Source organism: Aythya fuligula, chromosome 10 (genome assembly GCF_009819795.1).
Source record: "Aythya fuligula isolate bAytFul2 chromosome 10, bAytFul2.pri, whole genome shotgun sequence".
NCBI lineage: Eukaryota > Metazoa > Chordata > Aves > Anseriformes > Anatidae > Aythya > Aythya fuligula.
This window is the reverse complement of record NC_045568.1, coordinates 8,812,849-8,835,801: the sequence shown is the minus strand read 5'-3', so window position 1 is coordinate 8,835,801 and position 22,953 is coordinate 8,812,849. Positions and strand designations below refer to the sequence as shown.

At 45.9% G+C, this 22,953-nt stretch overlaps 1 protein-coding gene across 2 annotated transcripts in view; it reads right to left on the bottom strand.

Moving 5' to 3' along the window:
- Window positions 1-22,953, bottom strand: part of MAPKAPK3 (MAPK activated protein kinase 3) — a 50,934-nt gene that overhangs the window by 10,408 nt on the left and 17,573 nt on the right. For both annotated transcript variants that reach the window (XM_032194272.1, XM_032194270.1), the window contains exons 3-5: window positions 5,176-5,315; window positions 4,278-4,342; window positions 2,103-2,182 (exon numbers count right to left, since the gene is read on the bottom strand). In XM_032194272.1, coding sequence (XP_032050163.1) covers window positions 2,103-2,182; window positions 4,278-4,342; window positions 5,176-5,315 — 285 coding nt within the window. The remainder of the gene's footprint in view (window positions 1-2,102; window positions 2,183-4,277; window positions 4,343-5,175; window positions 5,316-22,953) is intronic.

Sequence of the window (22,953 nt, the reverse complement as noted above, 5' to 3'; positions counted from 1 at the left end):
TTTAACAAGATGTACAGTCAAACCATTCCTGCTTGCCTGGATCACCACCAGCATCTCAGTCCTCTCTCACAGTCTATCACACCACACAGAAAGTTCCCTCCCAACAGGCAAGCAGCTTTACTCAGACTAGGGATCAACATCCTTCTCTGCATGGTATTTGTGAGAGTACATGGTGAGGCTCCCATCAGATCCAATGGGCATTGAGTCTGGGTTCCTGAACCTCTTTCTAGTTCACTGCACTTACTAGGATTGTTCCATCTGACCAGCACCATTTGACGTGATGGTACTCTGTAAAACTTCAGGTAGCTGAAGGCTTTCTCGATCCCCTCATCCAGATCATCGATGAAGATATTAAAGAGGACCGGCCCCAGTACCGAGCCCTGGGGGACGCCACTAGTGACCGGCCTCCAACTGGATTTGACTCCATTCACCATGACTCTCTGGGCCCAGCTATCCAGCCAGTTTTTAACCCAACGAAGTGTACGCCAGTCCAAGCCAAGAGCATCTAGTTTCTTGAGGAGAATGCTGTGGGAAACGGTGTCAAAAGCCTTACTGAAATCAAAGTAGACCACATCCACAGCCTTTCCCTCATCCACTGAGCACGTCACTTTGTCACAGAAGGAGATCAGGTTCATCAAGCAGGACCTGCCTTTCATAAACCCATGCTGACTGGGCCTGATCGCCTGGTTGCCTGTCCTGCAAATGCTGCGTGATGGCTCTCAAGATAATCTGCTCCATGAGCTTCCCTGGCACTGAGGTCAAACTAACAGGCCTATAGCTTCCCGGGTCTACCTTCCAGCCCTTCTCGTAGATGGGCGTCACATTGTCCCACATACCTTCACAAGGCTCTTCAGAAACAGAATTTGCACAGAGAAGGTACAAGTTCTCGTGCACAGCATGGGCAACAGCACATTCCCAGAATCTGCAAGCAATTGGACTTGTTTTCTGGTTTCTCATTCATAAGGAATCTATGTACTATTTAATGCTAATACTTAGGGACATCTAGAAGAAGGAAGGGATTGAAAGAAAATGGAATCGAGTACCTATTGAATAATTTGTACCATTTTTAAGTTAGTTCGCTGAGCATAGCTTGTAGGGAGCACTTGGGGCTAAGCAATTCATTTTCTGTGCTGTTTATAGGCAATGGCAAATAGCTCCACAAAAGCGAACAGATTTGTTTTGTCTCTCAGCTGTTCAGCCATTCTCCAGTTCCTACCTCAGGACCATCTCCAGCCCCCAAACGTACTCCTCAGTGACACCACTCAATGTCAGTTCTCCCTCCAGATAAATACACAGAAGCATCCACAGAAACTTCATACACTCAAAGTTGTGGAATCAAGCAGGTGCCTCGGTGCATCACTGCATGGCCTGCTCTTTAGCACACTGCATCTCACACTGCCCTATTGCTGTGCTAGGAATTCCTTGGTGCAGCTATCTTGTCTTTGCTTATGCTGTGTGCTTTACTGAATACAAACAAAACACAATACTATATATATAAAACACAATACCTCATCAAAACTCTACAAGATTTAGGTACAGGCTTTAGTGAGTAAAACACTGTTCCACATGGCAATAACTGAGAAATTCCAATTTTTCCAAATACTTACAAACACTATTAACATGGGTCGGATACAAGGAATTGCATTATTCCTCCCATATATGCAGTTTCTCCTGTTTCTGAAGCACCCCCAACCACCTTTTTTTTTTTTTTTTAATACAAGTATGGTTCTGAAAACAAGTAATAACTGTTAAAGACTGTAGGTAGAGGTGTAGTACCTAGTGTAAGTTTACTTCAGGCAGTGTTATTTTCTTGTTAACTAACTGGATTCCAAGTTGGTAGTACCCATTCAGTTAGCCATCTGATTATCACCTCAATTCTTCTGCATTCTTTACACAACTGGAAGGCATTAGCACACATGAATATTTTGACCTTGGACTAGATGTGAGCTAGTTGTGTACAAATCCCTGCTCACACACTGGCAAAGGAATAGGAACACTTTGATCATCTGATTGCACTCCTAGTTCTAATTTAAACCAACACTACCCGTTAATTTTTCTGCTTTACACTCTTTTCTTCTTGACCACACACCTTCAGGCCTCACCTTGACGTCTCTATGGGCAATGTTCATTGAATGAAGATACTGGATGGCTGTTCCGATGTCTCTCATTATTTCAGAGGCCTCTATAAATACAATTTTAGAGAAAGGTCACATTAACATTCCCACTGTAACTCAGGGACATGCTTGGGAATGCTTATGACTTACAAACAGCTTGCTGGAATACAGGGCTAGCGTCAAGACTAGAAAATCTAAAATTAGCCCTAACAGCTGTGTTTTGGTTTTGCGGGCAACCATACCCCCCAATTCCCTGGCTGCTCAGCCCTCCTCCTGAGCATGCACAGCAATTGAACAGTTGAGACTTCTGCTTTTTATGAGCTTATAAATTTGTGCTTAAATTTGCTCACCAGAAAAGCAGCAAGAGCAGAGCAGGTATGCAAGCAATGTGCAAGACTGTGGAGAAAGGACTCCCAGCCAGGACATATCTCCAGCAGTCCAGTACATGACCTTGGTTATCTTAGACAGAAGCTTAACCTGCAGCTTCTAGTTCCGGAGTAATGGGACAGCTTTTGTAATTTTAGGACAGGTCACACCTTGTTCCTCATTGTCTTTAGAAGTTTTTCCTCAGAAGAAACAAAGTCAACAGTTCTATTCTAAAAAGCCTAGACTACCTGCTATAAAACAAGAGGTTTCCAAAATTTAACATGTACCCCAGTGGTAAATTCTTGGTGGTGGTGAGCTGCCTTGCAAGAGCAGTACTCAAGATCTGGACGAATGCAGGTACACAGGGAGAGGTTTCAGAGCAGGGAGGAGGTTACATTCTCATTGTAGCAAGTGAGCATTGTATTACATCTTCACTAACGGGGAAACAAAGAGCAGCTTTAACCTGCTGCTCTTTTCTGCATAGGTGAAAACCTCAGCTGCAGTAGAAGAGAGAAATTGTTGTACTGTAACCTAGAATTGAGATTGAAATTATGCAGTCTTAGGCAAAAACAATCAGAAAAGCAGAAACAATCATCTCCTTCACAGAAAGCCTTGTACAACCTCCTCCTTCCTGGCCCAGGCCAAGAACCATGGCTCCTAACGGAGAGTTGTGGCAGATATATGACGGGCCAGCAGAGATGAAGAATCACGTGGAACAGGGCTCATTTATCTCAAGAATGAATAAAAGTATATTTCTATTTTAACACTCCCAAATGGTTTCTGAGTAAGTATGGAGAATGTTATACAATGGTATTTAATGCATGTTTTTAGCATAGCAGAATCACTAAGGACAATTGAAACAGTTTCCTCTCTGGAATCTTTTGTTTTAGGGAGAAACAAATAAAGCACCTGAAAATGTTCATTCTCCTACACAATTCTCCTACCACTTTAAAGGATTCATCTGAGGCCAGGAAACACAGGATCAAGGAAAACCTAGCCTCTATATCAGACTTAGAAAACACAGTAATTTACAAGCTCAGGTATACATTTTTCCTCTTCAAATCATTTTGTCAGGATGCTAGTTACATACACTAATGTTTTCCCTCTTGAGCAGAAATAACCTCCTCTGTTGTGAATGGGCAAGGAGAACGACAGTCAAGCACACCTGTGGTACTCTGCAAATAATAAATAGCAATGACAATAAAAATGGTGAGACTATTCTATTACAAGCTCTGTCACTGACTCATAGCAGGTCTTTAAGCATGCACACGGTCCCTATTACAGATGAGCAGGCTTGTTTACCGTGTGGCTAATAACACTTCCTTTCAAGTAGTACTTTAAAACCCTTGAGTAAGAAATGTTTCATCAAACGTGATTTGCTCATTATATTCATCCCCTCACAGTATAGCTGTGCACAGGGACATTACTTGAGGGACAGCCAGAAGAAAAATCACAGTAGGAACTGAGCTGATGTTGTGGTCTGGCAGGAGACCAGGGACAAGAGTAATAGAGGCTGTGGTGGTTCATAAATGAAGAAGCTGAGTGGCTTTGTACAAGGAATTTTCCTCTAAGCTTCCATATCATGCCTAAACTTGGCACAGTCAGCTAACTCCTCATTTACAGGAACCTTTAAAAGTAATTGTTTACTACAGTGTTGGATACAGAGTTAAAAAGCATAAACAAACATACAAAAAAATAAAGCCAAAGAAAAAATCCTGTAAGAGAGAGCTAAGCAAGGGGACAAAGAAAAGGAGAAGCGATCTGTCAAACTTTAATTTTAAACTTGTGATTTTTCACCTCTCTCGGTGAAAGCTTGATCTCCTCTCTCCTGGATCCTGCTAAACAGCTCTCCTCCCTCCAAGCTGAAACAAAGAACACACACACAAAAACAAGAAAACAACTTACATGAGCAAGAAAGACCAAATTAACACCTGACTGTGCATCTGTGAACCATGGCAGGAATGGATTAGAAAAGATTACAGACCGCCTCCTATGCCAATGCTTCCTAAACATCACACTTGTTTGAATCAATGCACAAAACCATTGTGATACAGAATAAGTAGAAAACAAAACAAAACCAAGGAGTTTTGATGCTTGCAATTTAATGCACACTGACATAAGGAACATGACATGCACAGTTGGGAAGTCAGATACCCAGGCACAGGGAGGCTGACAGTAACCTTGTTTTGTGTAAGGGTTAAAGATGAAAAAAAAGAAAGGAGGAAGCAAAGATACCAAAAATGATTATTCATTCATCTCCAGTGAAGACTCTAGTTGTGGTTACAGATCACGGAGAGAGTAGGAGAAGTTGTAGTCAAAACAGTAGCAAAAACAATCCTGTTAGACCATTGGAGTTGCATGTGAAGTCCAATCACAGACAAAGTGCATCATATTTGTAGAGACGTATCTTTCAAGATTGTATTAATTGCTCAGCTTTCCTCAGGATATTTGCAAAGGAGTACAAGGAAAATTTATATTATGCTTAAGGTTCCCCATTCTTCCATTATACAAGTTGAGTGGAGCAGCTATACATTTACCTACCAGTTCTAAAAAGACAACAAAAGGTTTGCTGTGCAAACTAAACTTGTGCTGCTAAGGAAGCTCTCTTCATTCTTACGTAAGCCAACATATTCTCCCTACTCCCTCCACCCCCTCAAAGAGCAATGCTTGGTGGGAGGCTGCTGCTGGTCCATACCATTCCATGACAATGAGGAGGCATCTCTTTCCATGATGTATGTTCTCATAAACATCCAGGATGTGGACAATATGTGGACACCCTGAGGCCCGCCAGTGATATTCTACTTCCTGACGAGCTTTTGGGTTGTCATACAGGAGCTGTAAAGAAATAGGAGAAAGCAACGTCATCACTTTGCATCATTTGACTTTAATTTGGTACCTACATGCAACTAGCCTTCGAGTTCAAAGATGATGACAAGTGCTACTCGGAGCGCATTCTCCAGCCAAAGGATGCCAACCGATCACAGGACTTTTACCAGCTCTTAACTGCCCCACTTCCTAGGCTGAAGAATACAGAAGGTCTCTTGAAGCTGGATGGACCCTGAGTGGCAGCAGGGAGAGATTTTGAGGCTGAGATGGATACAGACCCATCTCATCTCTCTCTGGACGCAGAACTGCAGGTTTTTGCTACTTGTTTGCAGCACTTGCACTGCAGTCAGATGGAGAAAAAGGTGTGTAAAGGGAACTCCTGCAAGGAAAGCAGAAACCTTGTGCAGCCAGGTGGAGATGGAGCAGAGCGGAGCTGGAGCCTCCCACTTTCTGGATGAAACGGAAACTTGTTCAGCAAGTAGGAAAAAATGAGTGTACCATAACTGTAAAAAAGAAAGGGAAGTTCAGGAGGGAGGCAGAGCCTCCTTCCCATAGCTTTGGTTTATAGACTACAAGGTCCACGAGAACATGAAACTAAGTATCCTATGAAAATCCCATCTCCCTTTTGGAGGGAAAAAAAATGTGCTGGGAGAAGATGCAGCCTCAGGACACACCCACTCAGATCAAGAAAAAATTGCCCTAAGCTAGGGAAAGTAATCCTGTCTTCAATTCAGGATTAATTCCTGTCTGGAGCAAAAGTGATTTCCTCTTTATGACCAGTTTTCCTATGCTCAGTTGCCTCCCAGCTTTTGCCTTAAGGATGCCTTTCAGGACATCTCCTTTCAGTGGACCAAGGACAATTAAGCACACCCGTGCATGCCTAAGGGTTAAAGCCTTAGTAGGTAATAGCATTGAGAGGCTGCATGAGATCTTCTTCCACAGAAAAGCATCTCTGGTCCTCTCACTCAGTTCTCTCTGCCAAGGGCAATTACGCTCCCACCTGCCAGGTGCTAGGAGAAAGGGCTTCTAGGTGTGATGCAAATCCTTAAAGTGCAGTGAGATACAAAACAATACGAACTTTCATGCTGACTCTGAATGTGCTTCTTAAGCACTACGCAGATTGCTCACCACATCAGGGTCAGAACGAGACCTTTGACTACGTAGGTCAGTGACCTCGCTCTGTCACATATAAGGTCAGGTTATTTTAAAGGTGTTAATCTCTAGAAGAGAGAGCAGAGCTCATCTTTCCCGAGCCTGGAACCTCATACACAAGGAACGTGTCCCTTCCCATTTGAAGGACTGTGCTGCATCAGACTCTGCAGCCGAGCTTTTGTGCAGTGGCAGCACATCACTGAATCATGCCTTTTCTTCTCTGCCCATTCTCAGTCTCATCTCTCTAGACATCCATAACGCTTGGTGAGAAGCTCTTTACTGCACATTTATATGGATCCCACACAATACGGCTGTGATCTGAGTTTGGTACTTCATACAGAATTGTAATGATGGAGCAGCAACAAAACCGATGCCATATAAAGCACCATCAAAAGCATTGAAAAAGAAATAAAAAACAAGGGAAGAGCAATCACCTCTGATCTGTTCACCTCAGAAAAGGACTACAACTGTGCAGGAACTGTTTTCAAACAGGCAAACAAAACCAGCCACTTCTGCACTATTAGGCTTTAGCCTGGAGCTCTTCTCACTCATGCTTGCTATCAGGTCCCAGTCAAAACACAACCTCACGATAATTGCTGAAAACAAGTATTAACACCTAACCTGTCATTAGGGACCTGTGAATCAGCCCAGGAAAATGAGATTGCTTCTCCATCCGATTGCCACGTTTCCCAAGGCTCAAACGATGTCACAGGCATCTCTTTGGCTATAGGAAAAAGCATGATTTAAAGGTCGGAGGAAGGAGGTCACAAACTGTACTTTCTGTATTGACTCCAACTGAGGCAATCTGCATCATTGGGCAAAAAAGCTTATTCTTCTTCGCTGCTTCCACAAAGCAGACATGACAGCACCGCAGGGAAGGCCTGCGACCCCTCACAAAATGCTGGGGAAGCACTGGGAGACCACTGGACAGAACAAGAGGCTTCTCCTCTCTTCTAGGCCGGGAACAGGATAAGAGTTGCTCTGCTGAGCATCTGTTTTTGTGCTTTTGGGAAGTGCAGAGTGACTGTGGGAGGCACGAAGCTGCCTGAGCAGGGCGGGCAGGAGCCTCAGCACCACGACTGCCCTGGGGTCCCCTCAGCTCCGCTCCGCAGGCGCGGTGGCCCCAGCACGATGCCTGATTTTGAGCACTGCAAGGAGCTCTCGCCAAGTTCACTGTCCTCACAGCCAGCCTACTTCTTCCACAGCTGTGTTGTGCACCCAGAGCACACCCCTTGGAGATCACTCACCATCTGCCTCTTCCTTCCTCTCCCAGCCTGGCGATGGCCTCATTTCCAACACAAGTAACTTCCTAAAAAAAAAGAGGTGGCTCCAGTTTGGACAAAGAGCCCATTAGCAAGTCCAAGAGCACTTGCTTCACTTCTTTCAGCCAGCAGCCCATTCAGCAGCTTTTCCTTCACAGCCACTGTGTTCTAGTTCAGTAGGACTGTCTATCAGCATTTTCCTCTCTGCCCTTCTGAGTTTGGGCTGTTGCCTAGAGGTCTCTTCAAAAGTTCATTAAATTACGTGTGCAACAATAAAGCCCAAACACCCTCGGGATTAACCAGGCTATTCAGAAAAGCATTACGGGGCTTACTGCTTGGATATTACTGGATTAGTGTCACTTCTGAGCAGAACTCTGCAAAAATCCTCTCACTTTTCCCGTGCTATTAATTAGACATAACCATTACCTTTACTAATGTTAACTGCACTATAAGCTTTGTACCTGTGCTTGCACAGTGTGCAGAGATGGTTTCATGTCTGTATTGAGTGCTTATGAAAATTATTTCACTCAATTCTCACTCTTTGAAGAGCTTCTACAAAGCATTTTGATACATAGCACACTGCAGCTTCTCTTCTCTGACTCTACCAGCAAGTTTCCTATGCTCCATAGTGCCAAGCTCAAATGTACTCATGTCAAGATGACACCTGGAGAAGCAGAGAAAGGAAAATGCAAAAATGAAGAGCAGATACTCAAAAAAGTGATACAAACCAAGCAACATCTGATGTATCAATCAACCACTAACCTTTGAATTTCTCCTTCTGAGCCTTAAAAATAAATGAAATCTTACATCTAAAATTGGAAACCATAAGCTATACCTTTTCTGAAGTCTCAGAGTTGAAGACAAACTCTAAAATGAAAGCCAAGCAGGGTTAAAGGCACCAATTTCTACTAAATTTAGATGATGATGATTTAGAAAGTCTGGAATTCTAGCTCTATGCTACAATACTACAGAGGTAATCATCAACAAACCCAGAGTTTCAGAAAGTTTTCCAGCCCTGCTGGTCCATGCCATGGTTGGAGCAAAGAGCAGCTTTACAGAGCAGTACCAGCTCAAGGAGCCTCCAGTCATCCCCCTAAGTTCCCAGGCAGTTCAGCTGAGTCACAGCTTGTCACGACAGGCTGTGGGCAGGATGATGAACCAACCTAATTCCAAATCAAGGCAAACCCCCCAGACATGCCCCAGCTCCCAGATTGTTCATCCAGTGCACAGCAGCTTCTACATAACAGAGCGGGGATGCCCACGTCCAAGGATGGGCAGCACAGCTTGGAGCAGGAGCTGCACAGCACAAAACCGTTCCTGCTGGAGCTCGGCATTACTGACCCGCTGTCTGCAAGAAGCGGATGAAGCCAATATTAAAATTTCTTCACTGGGAGATCACCAAAACCACAGGCTGATGGAAGGCAAGGGAGAACGAGAGCTCTAGAGGGAACTTGTCCAGGAAAAGCCAGCAAGTGAAGGGAAGCGCCCCATGGTGTGCTCCAGCAGTCTGTGGGGACCAGCGGGGACTGGTGGGCACTCTGGGATGCCCTGCCCAGCCAGGACCTTACAGTGGGGATTCCTCAAACCGTGAAGTTGTACCTACAAAACAAAATCACTTTTGAACCACAGCTTGGAAGGCCAGCCCTAGGTAATTTTTCCCTGTGTGGAATTTCTTGACGGGGGAGAAAAGAAAAAAACAGAGACAGAAAAGTGGCACAATATCTCTTCATTGCTTTTCCATTGATTTGGTGTTGTGGGAGCAAGGAAGGATAGCAGGAACCCTCGTACCTTAATAGCCTGATCTACACAGGGAACAGCCTTCTAAGGACTCCCGAGAGCAGCAAGTGATTTTCTGGATGCTGCCACTGTACCAGCAGAGAGAGAAGATATCCATGGGCACCTGCATGAAACAGGCTGAGGACAGGAAGCAATGACATATTGGTGACTTTCTCTTAAATATGCACCAGCAGATTAGGCAGAAATTTTACTATTACACCTGCTCTCTGTTCCCTACACAGGGGACTAAGACCCTTACATGTATCTTTTTACGTATTTTAAATTTCAGCCACTTCTCCTGGTTCCAAACAGTTGTGATGCTTGAATTAAACCACACATGCGCCACACATTCTGTGCTTAAGCAGCACCTTTTACTCACTTGCAACAACTCCAGAATCTGAACTCCTTCAAAAGATGATCTGTTTTATAACCTCCACTCTCTGCTTTTCTCACAGAAAGGATGACCATTATTAACAGGAATGGGATGGGAAGAAACTTTCAGCCTTTGGGATCCTCAAGAGGGAATAGGGATCTGTATGTATTTAACTACAGCTGTATTTTTCTAGCTGGGTGAAGAAAGTTTCTGCTCAGGCATAAGGGGGCAAACGTCTAACTTCTTTTACTTTCTTTCCTCTTTGCATGTTGCTGTTATAAAAAATGCTGAACCCTACAAATAAGCCCTGGAATTTAAATTCACGCCGATGCACAGAAGCTATACCATTTGCTGCAGAGCAGCTCTTCCAGTCATTCTTTATTTGAGAGGGGTTGATGGCAAAAGGAAGCTTGGATAATGTTTCTTTCATCTCTTCCCACCCCTATGCTATGAATTAAAAAAAAAAAAAAAAAGAGTTATCACTATGGCTTTGGATGTTTTGTCTTTTATTATGTCCTGATTTTTTGCATTACATCTATTAATTCAATGTTAATCTTTACCTGTTTTCAGATCTCTCTGTAAGGGATAAAGCCATCCTTTGTGTTAGGACGCAGAAGGAATTGAAATTATCTACTTTTTCTTCTCTATGCATCAGCACTGCCAGTCAGTCAAGCTGCAGCGAGGAGCTCGTGTCTGTTTGCAATGGCAGCCCAGCAAGCAGGGAAATGCACAAATGCAAATCTCAAACAAAGCAACGATTCCTTTTCTTAAAATAATAAAAAACGCCTCACACATTTCTGCTAGAATTATTTGGTGCTGAAGCATCGGTCTGCAGACAAGGAATAAAACCAGGGAAGGCAAAGGTCGCGGGTCATCACCAAACCTTCCTGCTTTTATTCCAAATCCAGTTTAGGCTACGGGAAATTAAATCTGCTTGGAGGCTTCGCTGAGGCAGAGCTGTCCAAGGGCCGCTCAGCTGCCATGAAGTGGCGCCCACTTGGTGCCTGGGGGGATGATCAGGCACAGGGGTGTTTTTCCCTTGCTCAGAGCAGAGCAGGGCCAGGCAGGGCCGTTTTGCACCACGTGTGACCGTGGCATCTCATCTTTCCACTCAGCCTAGTGAGTACCAGGGGTTTGGTGCCGGTGCTGAGGGTCCCTTCTCTGCCCACCTCCTCTCCAAACCTCCAGGCTCTACTCCGTTCTTCGGATCCTTTGCCACAGCTCTTTGGTGTCCTGCCAGCACGAGCGAGAAGGGAGGGGACAGAGGGCTGCTTGCGTGCACTGCCAGAGGCACGCTCCGAAGCCGGCCTCCTGCTGACATGCAATGCTGCAAGTTTCTTCAACACGCATTTTAAGAGGAAATTAGGAGGGAAGGCTGGGATGTACAAAAATAAAAAGCACAAGGTAACGGAGGGGTTTGCTCTTTGTAAGAGCTCGCACACTGGACACGCAGCAAACAGGCAGAAGAACTCAGCTCTCGCAGCACTCCTGCTCCTCCGTCCCCAGAGAGCACAGGCTGTATAAATATCAGTTTGCTCCAAGCCTCTCTCCTGCAGTGAATCAACTAGGTCTCTCAGAAAACAACTTCGGTGTGGTTTTGAATTTTATTTATTGCAGCGGTATTCAAATCACAACCAGGCCCTCAGTAATAGGGCTCCACAACCTGAGGTAAATACACCAGACATACCACTCTTAATTCTCTAATTACATATGCACCCAGCCATTCACTCTGCAAAGGTCAACTGCCTTTGTTCATAAACATTCGTGGGGATGTGGCAAACACAACTGAAATGGCAAAGCAGTGGGCCGGGATACATTTCAAAGGTATCTCCATGCATGTCTGAGGTTAGCATAAAAGGGGGGCACATAAAATTGCCTAAGTATCGCTTGACAACATTCCTTCATTAAGGAAACAAGCCAAAAATGCCCATAAAGAAAAGCCACTGCTCTGCCAAATAATCTGATAATATCAAATTCATCTATCTGAGCTGCAGTGCCCAAAGTACACAGCTGTACATTCATACTACCGGGTACATAGATTTAAGCAGAAAGCATGCTGTGTTTTCCTACAACCATAGGACTACTTTGCATTTTAATATTGCACTTGCTCTGCAGTGTGGACAGAAACATAATTCTTACTGGCACCTTAAGATTCTGGTTACTCTCAGCTGTGACAGGCTACAAACCAGCTACATGGGGCTTCTGCATTATTCAAAATACCACAACCGTATTTTTAAAGAAAAATAAATCGCCAATTGCTACTAACATGCTGTTACCAGACAAGAACACCCTAAAATGCCTGCTCGTACAAGAAGGCCTGGAGATCAGCTCCTCTCTGTACCTTCTTATGACAATTTCTACGAAAGAACACCTGCAGACTGCAGTCTTCAATACCTGAAGTCAGTAGTCAGCATCTGCCTAAAGCCCCTTCTGAGAGACACACTACAAAATGCCCTTTCTTTCTATTGATTCTTTAACACGCACATTGGGACCATCGGAGAAAAAACAGCGTTGGGAAGCTCTCTAGTGGTCTTTCCACCCTTCCCTTCGCACCTCTTCCTCAAGCAACAGGCAGGATCAGAGGATGGAGAGGCAAACCACGGCGTTCGTGTTCACGCTCTTCTTCAATGTCTGGTCTCTGGACTGCAGGGACCTTGCCATGGCTTTGCTCTGTGCTGAGCAGCTCTTCACCACCAGCCAGCCGCTGTCTGTCCTTGGAGCAGGGCTCCAGCCCCACACACGCTGTGCAGGGTGTGCTGGCTGCGCCCCCAAACACGGGATGCTCAGCTTGACGTGACGGCGTCGCTCTGCCTGGAGCACACCCCGGGCACCAGCACAGCGCCAAATTGCCCAGAGCCTCTTATCGCATGAACACCTACCACATCTGGGGACTGTGGTTAAAATGAGATGTGTAGCTCTACCATCACTTTGACTCTCCCTAAATTTCTGAGTTAAAGAAAAGGAAATTAAAATCCGTCCTGAAAATGACGACACTTTTCACTTTATAGTTCCACTCTAGGGCCCGGTATAAGGTTTGCCTCTGGAGGGAAAAAGAACTAAAAAATAAATAAATAAAAAAGTCCTCAACAAGAGCTTCACTTCATTCCCACCAGCTATGAGTGCGTCAATTCTGATAAGGATTCAGGTGGCTTGGCCTTGATAATTCATGTATCTCAGTCCTTGGCTGGTCATGAGTAATAGAGCCTGTGCATGCGTGAAACTTCACTGTTTCAGCAAACTCCAGCTACACAAAATGCCGTGGCATCTCCTCAGAAGTGCAGGTGATCATAAGCCCTTGGAAATTTCCCTCTGCTTTGACTTAAACTACTCACAGAACATTAAAACAAATTCAAGGCTATAATCTTGATCTTCTAGATGTCTAAGACCTCCACTCTCTGACCATGCACTGTGAATGAGACGTGCCCTACCACAGAGAAGGCCTACCTGAGCCCGAGACGGGTTGCCACAATGGTGGCCATCACAAAACTCGCCCACTTCCTTTTCAAGCACCAGTTTTATTTCCTTAGCTTTGCCTTTCTCCTGAGCAGTGACTGTAATACAGCAATACTCCCAAAAACATATAGGCACTTTGCACAACCATGCAGGACACAGCAGAAAGCACAGTCCAAACAACAACAAAAGTTCAGAGAAGATCGAGGTTTGATGTTTCCTTTCTTAGTCTTCCCGCTAATAAATGGTATCAAAATTAACACAGAAGTGATAATACTGAACAAGACAGAAGCAGGAAATAGCAACGTATTTAATCTGATTAAGCATGGTTAACAGTAGCTCCAAGAGGAGCTTGTGCTGCCCCTCAGCCTTTCCCCATTTCTTGCACGTGTGACTACGGTCACGGAGATTAACTCCCCGGCAGGACCTGACATCCCCTCCCCACACACTGAGGCTCTCTGAGGCGTGTGCTGGCTTCATGCTGTGGACGCTTTCCATGTGTCTGACTTTTCACCCTGCAGTGCACCCAGCCCCTTCCAACTGCCCACCTTTACGACTCCCCCACTCTCAGCTGCGGGGATCTCTTCTCCAGCCCCACCGTTTGGCAGAGAAATCACAACGATCCTCCCGCCCTCCCATACTGCTGCCTGCACACCTGAATGCCCTTTGGGTCAACTTCCCCTCACTTTCATGTGAATTTAGAGCTGTCATCCATATAAAGCTTGGCAATGTGCCATCCCAGGCCAGTTCTTTCATACACTGCTGCTCTTCCCCCCTCTTTCACAATTCCTTTCTCTACACCCACACCTGTGCTTTGTCACATCACCTGCCAGGCCAAGCAGTGTCTCTCTCTTCTGTCACGCCTCCTAAGTATTTCTAAACCACCCTACATCAACACAAGAACCCAGAAATAAATGAGGAGCTCTTAAATTTTCCTATTCCATAGGGTTCATCTACTTCTTTCAAGCGTTACCCCAGGGGGACACTTGCTATGTCCCAGACATCGACAGCAATGGCAGTAACCACCTCACCCCCCTCACGGATGAGGTACTGAGATTTCATCCAGTCCTAGGGAACCCAACTGGAATAGCTCCAGCCTGAGTAATGCCAAATGCTTACTCCTGAAAGCCATCCCCTGTGGGGACTTGACTTGTCTTCAAAAATAAAGCTCTAAAACCTTCAGCAAGGACATCAGTAAGACTTCTCTACTGCTTCAAATTGCTGCTGTATATGTTTTCACGCTCACATTTGTGCAAGCTATGCTGTTGGCATTTTCAAGCAAAGATCTATATCTGTTTCTAAGTCATAACTCAGTGGGTAGCTCAGAGGCTGATGGTTTAAATGTGCATCAGGCAAGAAGAGCCCTGGAACTGCTTATTGTGTAGAGCAAAGATATGACAGAGTGGTGTGACTGACTGGAAACAACACTGGCAGTATTCAGAAGGGGCTAGAAATGCAAAGGAAGCCATTAGGAGAAAGAGTAAAGTAAATTCCTCTCCAAAGACTTCTTATGCTTATTTTGTCTGAACATATATTCTAAAGCCAAGCGAACTATTAAATAGGAAGGAAATAAACTGGGGGAAGGGGGAATTCAACAGATGGAGTCAACATAAGCAAGTACCGGTGCAGTAAAATGCTATTTATGTTGCAGTTCCTTGATTCATTTTGCTCACTGCACTACGGTGCCCATCCAGGGTCACTGCTCTGCTCACCAGCGCAGCGCCCAAGCCCGGCCCCCCAGCTCCCCCTGAGCCCCCCAGCACCTGAAGCATCTGGTGCTGAGGCACGTGGGCTGCTGGGGAATGCGGGCTTCTTGGGGCACAATGCAGGGGAACCACCCGATACACCTAACAGTCCTGCCCCAGAAGGCGTCTTCTCCAGAAACCTTCAAGAACTCCACATGAGCTGCCCCTCACCCCCTTCACAGAATCATTCAGGTTGGAGAAGACCTCCAGGATCATCTGGTCCAACCATCCCCCTACTACCAATGTCACCCATGTCCCCAAGCACCACGTCCAACCTTGCCTTGAACACCCCCAGGGACGGTGACTCCACCTCCCTGGGCAACCCGTCCCAATGCCTGACTGCTCTTTCTGAGCAGAAATGTCTCCTCATCTCCAACCTGAACCTCCCCTGGCACAACTTGAGGCCATTCCCTCTGGTCCTATCACTGGTTACCTGCTAGAAGAGGCCGACCCCCAGCTCCCCACCCCTTCCTTTCAGGGAGCTGCAGAGAGCAATGAGGTCTGCCCTGAGCCTCCTCTTCTCCAGCCCAAACACCCCCAGGTCCCTCAGCCGCTCCCCACAGGACTTGTGTCCCAGGCCCTGCAGCAGCTTCGCAGCCCTGCTCTGGACACGCTCCAGGGCCTCGATGTCCTTCTGGGAGTGAGGGGCCCAAAGCTGAACCCAGCACTCGAGGCACGGCCTCACCAGAGCAGAGCCCAGGGGGACGATCACCTCCCTGCTGTGCTGGCTGCACTACTCCTGACACAGCCAGGATGCCCTTGGCCTTCTTGGCCACCTGGGCACACTGCTGGCTTGTGTCCAGGTGAGCATCACCCAGCACCCCCAGATCCTGTTCCTCTGCACAGCTTTCCAGCCACTCTGCCCCCAGCCTGTAGCGCTGCATGGGGTTGTTGTGGCCAAAGTGCAGGACCCGGCACTTTGCAAGCAGCAACCCCCGGGGTGCACCCTCAGCACCTGGCGAGTCCCTGCTCCCAGCCCCCCCGAGCACACAGTCTTTATTCCCCCTGAGCTCCAGGCAGCAGGGTTTTTGGTTTGGTGGTTTTGCTGCCCATTTTATTTCTATTTTTAGCCCATTTTTAGCCTTACACCAGGATGTGTGAGAGGCAGGAGAAGAGGTCTCCAGCCCTAAAATCCACTATCTGCTTCTTTTTTGGATGCTAGAGGAAAACTGCTCTGTATCCCCTGTACCCAGATGACAGGAAAGCAGTCAGACACTGCAAAGGGAGAAAAGAACAGCTTAAATGGAGGTTTTTTGTTTGTTTGTTTGTTTGTTTCCCAAACCGAGAGCATTTCCTTTACATTTCTGAATAGATCTCCTCTCCTCTCCTGGGTAGTGCTGGCTGCCTCATGACTATACATGCAAGAGGCAGAGGAGGAGGACCCCACCAATATTTGGAAGTTTAAGGTTTTGATGCCTCCGATAAAGCACCATCACACTGCATGGGGCTCAGAACATTTGGGATTTAGCAAAAGTACTGCTGAACAAAGATCACTGCAGGAACTTCAATCCTTTCCACCTTTCCAAGCTGGAAGGCATATCCCTTTCCTTCTTGTACGATGCTGTCCTTTCCCCCCCTCTCCCTGCAACTGTAGCTGCTCGGGGCGCACTGCAATGCTGGCTCATTTCCACAAGCCAATATACCTGGAAGAGACAGATTTGGCTTCAGGGACGGGTGGGAGAAAGCTGGGGCAATGGAGAAAAGGGACCTGGAAGATCTTCCTGGCTTAAAGTCACCTGCCTGATTCCAGCCAGCATTAGTAGTGTGGAAGCAGCTGCCTGCTGAAAGCGTTAATGACTTTCAAGGCGATGATTCCACAGAAGCGATGTGCCATCCGGTATCATTCTCCTAGACATGACGCAGCAGGGAACCAGGGAAACACACCCGCACTAAAGCCGTGCTAACAGCAAAACAGATTGTCTGAGCAGTGCGGCTGCTGGTCTCTGACCGAACGCTTCACAGCAGGCAGCGGCACGGGGAGAAGGCGCTCGGCCGTGATGCTCTTCCCATCAGCCGGGAAGGCAGTTCCCCAAATGGAGACAGCAAGGGTATGAGAAATCTGCAGATTTTGGACATCAGACAACACTCCAGAAAACCTGGAGCATACCTGCCTACTGTGCAGGATTTTGTCTAAGACCTGTCAGGTGCTGGCAATTTCAACTTTCATGTGTTAATCCTCCTCCAAAACACTCAGGTGTTTATTCACTTTCAGCCACTCACTACTCTTCCAAGCAGTGGCACCACTGAATGCCTTTTGAAACCAACTCTCGGTTTGTCTTCACCATTTGACGTGTCATGAGATGAAGAGGTGGGATTATTTCTCCAAGGTCACTGGCACATTTGTGACTAATGGGAATTACAAGGGCTTCTTACAACCATCTCTCAAGAGCAACCCAGCATCCCTCCTGCTGCAAGCTGCTTGGGCTCTGCTCTGTTTTGGGTGACAGAAGATCTGGCGAAAGAATGTCAAGAAAGTGATACACGGTTCTGATCACACAATTACACAGCACAAGCTCAACCAGGTCCAATGCAATCACGTTCAAAACACTTAATACTAAATAGTATCAACCACTGCAGGATCAGGAGGCATTTCTCAAACCATAATGCACTAAACTTCAAACTCCTGAAGCCTCGGTTTCTTCTTAGCGGCTGACTATTCTAAACCAAGAAGCTGCGACTCTGAACATGGAGAGGGGGGTACATTGCCAGAATTCATAATTACCCATCGCTAGCTGCATCTTTGGCTGCAAAATTAGAACTATTTTAGTCAAAACTAAAAGTCTCCATGGAAGATATACGACAGATTGGTACAAAAGCTTCCTTAGGTCCTGGACAGAACTGCTGTTCAGGAAGAGCCCCTGCTTTTACAAATCAGATACCAACATCTATTAAGCCTAGGTGCAGACATCCACTTTCTGATTCTTGCCCTGCCTGAATTAAATTGGTGTCTCTCACTTCACTGCCTGAGTCCTTGCAGCTGCCACAGACAGGGCTCTTGGCTTGTCCACAGTGTGCTGAGGTCCTCTCGGTTTTTACTACTAAAACATGAATTAGCAAAGCAGGGACAGAGCCCTGAGTTTCTCAGACCCCAGCTGAGTGTGGGAAGCAAGCACTGTCTGGTCTGGGATGGGCATGGCTACTCTCCTTCTCAGGAGGAGCTTTAAAAGTCCCCAGGCATTTCTAAATGCTGGGAATATAAATGCTCATATTTGACAAAGTTTTCACGCAAAATTCCACTTGCTGTTCAGCTCTAAGGGAGATATTTCTAAAAACAGTTACCACAAAAGAAAGGAAAAGGTGAACTTTAGCCAGAAAACCTCCTCAGGGGTGCACACAGTCATTACACAACAGGGTGAGGGGGGGGGGTCAGAAGAGAGCTTGAGAAAACAAGACACCCCAAAGACCAGTTTCATGAGCACTGGGATTACTGGCAAGCCGCACACCAGGACCCTCATAGCGTCCCTGGGGAATGCCATGCGACAGCTGCACTTCCCTTCTAAAACATGAGAGCGCTACCAGAAAATGTTATTGCCCATTTCCCAAAGGACTGCTACATAAATACTGTGCCTGTTTGGTTCATTTACCCCCGTGAGCTTCAGGTCAGGAGAACGTAAGAACCTGGGGCTTCGGGTATGAAGGTGGAGCCCTTTCATAACTCTGCAACAAGCTTGCTGAGGCAAGTTCTAATAAAGGGGTTTTCAGCCTCTGCAGCAGACAGAAAAATTCTCTCGCCTTTTGAGAAAGATGGAATTAGGCTTGGCTGCAGCAGCATGACTGAAGTCTGTATGTTTTCTCAAATAAGTAAGTGCATGTTTGTCATGACCCCAATTCTGCCTACACCACAATGGTACCAAAAAATAAAAAAGCGAGCAGCCTTATCGATGGGTTCGGTATAGCGAAAGAGATCCATGCTCGCCCACGTTACAAATCTGACTAAACATTAGGGAGCATACAGGTTCATATTTGAATTAAGCAATTATTTATGGAAGATAAACTAAACCAAATCCAATCCAAGAGTGTGCATCAAATGAAACGAACAACAGAGCCACGAATCCCCCGTTGTTTTGCAATACATGCAACAGCTTTGTTCTCCAGTACATACACCCACCCAGTTGGCTTAGATATTTTGCAGAAGGTATCAAAAGCAACAAATACCTGTCAGAAGCCAAAGGGAGAAACACATTTAAATCCCAGGATCCAGCAGTGCGCTCTGGCACTTTGAAGAAGAACTTTAAAGGTTTGTTCTGCACAGACACCGCATCATTTAAAGACCACAGATTTCTAGATGACAAATAGTCTGTAGCTGTGTAGATTCCTGCAGTAGTCCTCAGCCCAGATTTCATCTAGGCCACATAGGATAACATCATCTCCTTCGACTAGGTAAGCCTTCAAAAAAAAAAAAACACCACCCAAAACCAAACCGACAAAAAGCTCCCCAGACACTATCACCCAGTCAGTAGCTCCATTCCTTTTCCTATCTTTGCCAATCTCTCTGCTGTTAGCCTGTGAATGCTGCTACCAGATTTCCTTATTATCAAGCACCTATTGTCCTCAGTGTACGTTTCATATTTATTGCACCTTTAGCTCAGACATCCTGTCTCTCAGTAATTATTAGTTGGGTAAATTTAGCACAGAAGCTCACCGTGGCAGCCCTACCGACATGACAGAAAGCAGACCCCACACACAGTCCTGCCGCTGCCCTCCCTCCATCCCAGCCCGTGGCAGGCCTGACGCTGCACAGCCCACCCCACCTCTCCTGCAAGGCCCTAATATGGGCTCCTTTCACTGTTCGGACCACGCGAGTTCAAGATTTTTCCGACACTATTAATATCCTTTTACATAGCTAAGCTGTCAAAACCATGCCACTGAAAATCAAAAGGGAATACCCAGCCCATACAGCTAATGTTTTCTCCGGGATGACCTGCAGCATTACGTGCACCCAGGGGCTCCTGTAACAAACCGCAGGCAGCGCCACGACCTGCAGTTCTGATGCAGTACAGAAAATGAGGAAACTTCTGCAAAACAAAGCGAAGAAAAAGGAATGAAAGCAGAATCCACCACTTTGCACATTCCCGACCAAAAATTAGCAGTAAGGCAGCAGAGGCGCAGCTTGCAGCTTTCAGTGAAAAGGCCTCAGTGAAAGAGCAGAAGAATGGTGAAGCTTTATTGGAAGTGATTGATAGCAGAAGTAAAAATAACCCTGCCACCAATTAAATCTCCGAGAGTAGTTATTGAGAGCTGTTGTACGATCCAGACTTTACATGTTGTGTGGACTGCAAGTGACCCGCGACTGAAGGCCCTGGGAAATGCCTGACAGATCACACCACGGATTTTTTGGCTGAATAATTTACATATATTGCCTATACGAAGTGTTGCAGCACAGTTAAGAGGTTAGGCTCTTACCATTAAGAGAATGGACTCAGGTTCTCAGATTGTTTCCTAGGTCTGGCACAGACTTCTTTTGGGACAAAACCCTCTTTGGATGTCATTTTCCTCATGTTTTACTGTGGCACTGTGCTTTCAGCACAAATTGTTTGAAAAGCCCTAACACAGAGATGACAAGAGGCTATAATAAATGCTGATAAATTCTGTGCATACAGCATAACTTAGTAATTTCATCATTCTATTGTTTCTCTAAATTGTTTTCTCTTTGAACCATTTAATACCTCATCAATAAAACTGTAATAAACAAAACGTTGCAGATAGACTACTGGTTCTTTTTCATCTTGTTCATCTTGTTCTTGCTATCAACAGACCTCTGTAATACTTAAAAACAAAACGTGATTTAAATTGTCATTTTAGACATTTTAACATTAATGAATTCTAGGATTAAGGCTGCTTGAGTTACTTCAATATTGCTTCCTTTGCACGTATGCATTAAATGCCTTATTATACACTACTCCTCCCTCCTCAACTTCATCCTTACAACACGCAGAGCACAGCCTGGACTCAGTTGGGATGCAAGTAAGGATCGAAGAGTGATGGGGACTGCTGTCTGTAGCCTCTCCCACCTCCTCTGCATTTTACATAGAAACTGGAAGGTGCAATATAAGAGAGGCAGGAGCTCGGAAAGAGAAAGGTCTTGTGGTTACCACGGCAGAATGCTACTCTTAAAATATGTATTCTGCTCCTGTCCCTTTCTGATGTCTCACACAATGCTCAGAAAGTCATCCAAGCCAAACAGGTAGTCACTAACTGCCAGCACCTCGTTTCTAACCAGTCTGAGTTGCAGTCTCATTTGCAAAAGCATCGGGAAGTCCCAGTTGCAGCAGAGTTCGGCTCGAAGCTGAGGTACAACCTGCTACTAAGTACTCCGAGGAGGAGCAGAAAAGAAACCCCAACCTCAAACTGCTGCTTTAGGAAGGAGTTCAAGTGTCTGTGGAAGAGACTGTCTAGTGGTTTGGATTTGTTTCTTTTCCACCAGCAAACCAATCCTGAAAATACCAAACCCTTTTATGTATCCTCGCTTTGCTATCCCCCATGACCTACCCACAGGGCTAAAGCCCACGTCTGCTGCAAGACCTCTGCCAGTTAGCCAGAACAGTAGCAACAATGACATAGCACATAAAGGCAGGGATAAACAAGGCTTAAAGCATTTTACACCAGTGGCTTTCCCAGCTACTCAGTGATGGGACAGAAGCCACGGGACATGAAGGTTCTGGGTCGCAGTCCAGCCTGCAGGGGTGAGCACTGTGCCAGGTGGCCTCCTAGTGATCTCCTGCAAAACCCAGCCCCCTGCTGGTCCCGTCTCTGCCTCAATCCTACTGTCCTCTCCTACCAAGCTTCACTGCCCAGAGACCTCTTCTGGTACCCAGCCTCGACCCCCTCCGCTCCCCATCCCACACTTACTTCTCCCACCTCTGCCCCCAGCCCGCCCTGGAGTCAGCTGTCACAACCAAACACATCCTGGCTCACCATTCGAGATGTGGGATTTGGCTGAACTTGGAATGATTAAAGGTGACAGGGCAAGACAGTCCTAGACGAAAATTCATCCCTCGATAAACCTCAAATCCAAGTAACATGCAGATTGCTACAAATGTAATTTGTATTTTATGTAGGCATTTTTTTTTCTTCTAGTCTTATTATTGGAAATGGTTGAACAATTTGTGCCAAAACATCTCCTGCAAAACTATTTCTGCACAGGAAATTTGAACCTTCAAGCCTGGCAGAGTATTATGATGAGAGAGAGAGAGAGAGAGAGAGAGAGAGAGAGAGAGAGAGAGCACGTAGATCAAGGCCATCTCACCAGGAAGCTGAGCTCGGAGCCCTGCCTACAGAGGCGTGCTTCGTCCAGCCAAATTCTGCATCTTTCCAGAGGCACAGCATAATCCCCCAGGTCAGCACTGACCTGACCAGATCATCATTCTTCCTGAGTTCTATGTTTTTTTTCCCCTTTTTACACAAGATTTATGACATTAGTCACAGTCCTGATGTCTTCGCTGAGATAAACCCTTCTCTTCACTTAACAGATATTTAGCCTGAGCAAAGACACTGACTTGGTTGGTTATTTTTGCCTCATTCTTCAATTAACTCTGATACCGCCTGAGAAGCTAATGACATCAGGAAAGTAATTGGTATTTTATCTGAGATCCCTCTTCCTGATGCTGTCCTCAAATCATGTATATTTAGCTTTCATCATCGCTCACCCTTGCAAACACTAATTATCCAGAACGCTCTACTCTTGGAACAATTCAGATAGCTGATGTTTTCCTGTCCTCCTCGATCCGTGGTATCTCCGTCACTCGATGCTGCAATTCGCAGGGTGCAGATGGTGCTCGCATCCACACACTCAGTAGTTGCAACACCAGCACTATTCAGCAGCGAATGAGATGAACCCTCATGCACCAAATATAACTGAGGGTGGCCAAGTGCAGCTGCACAGAAAGTTC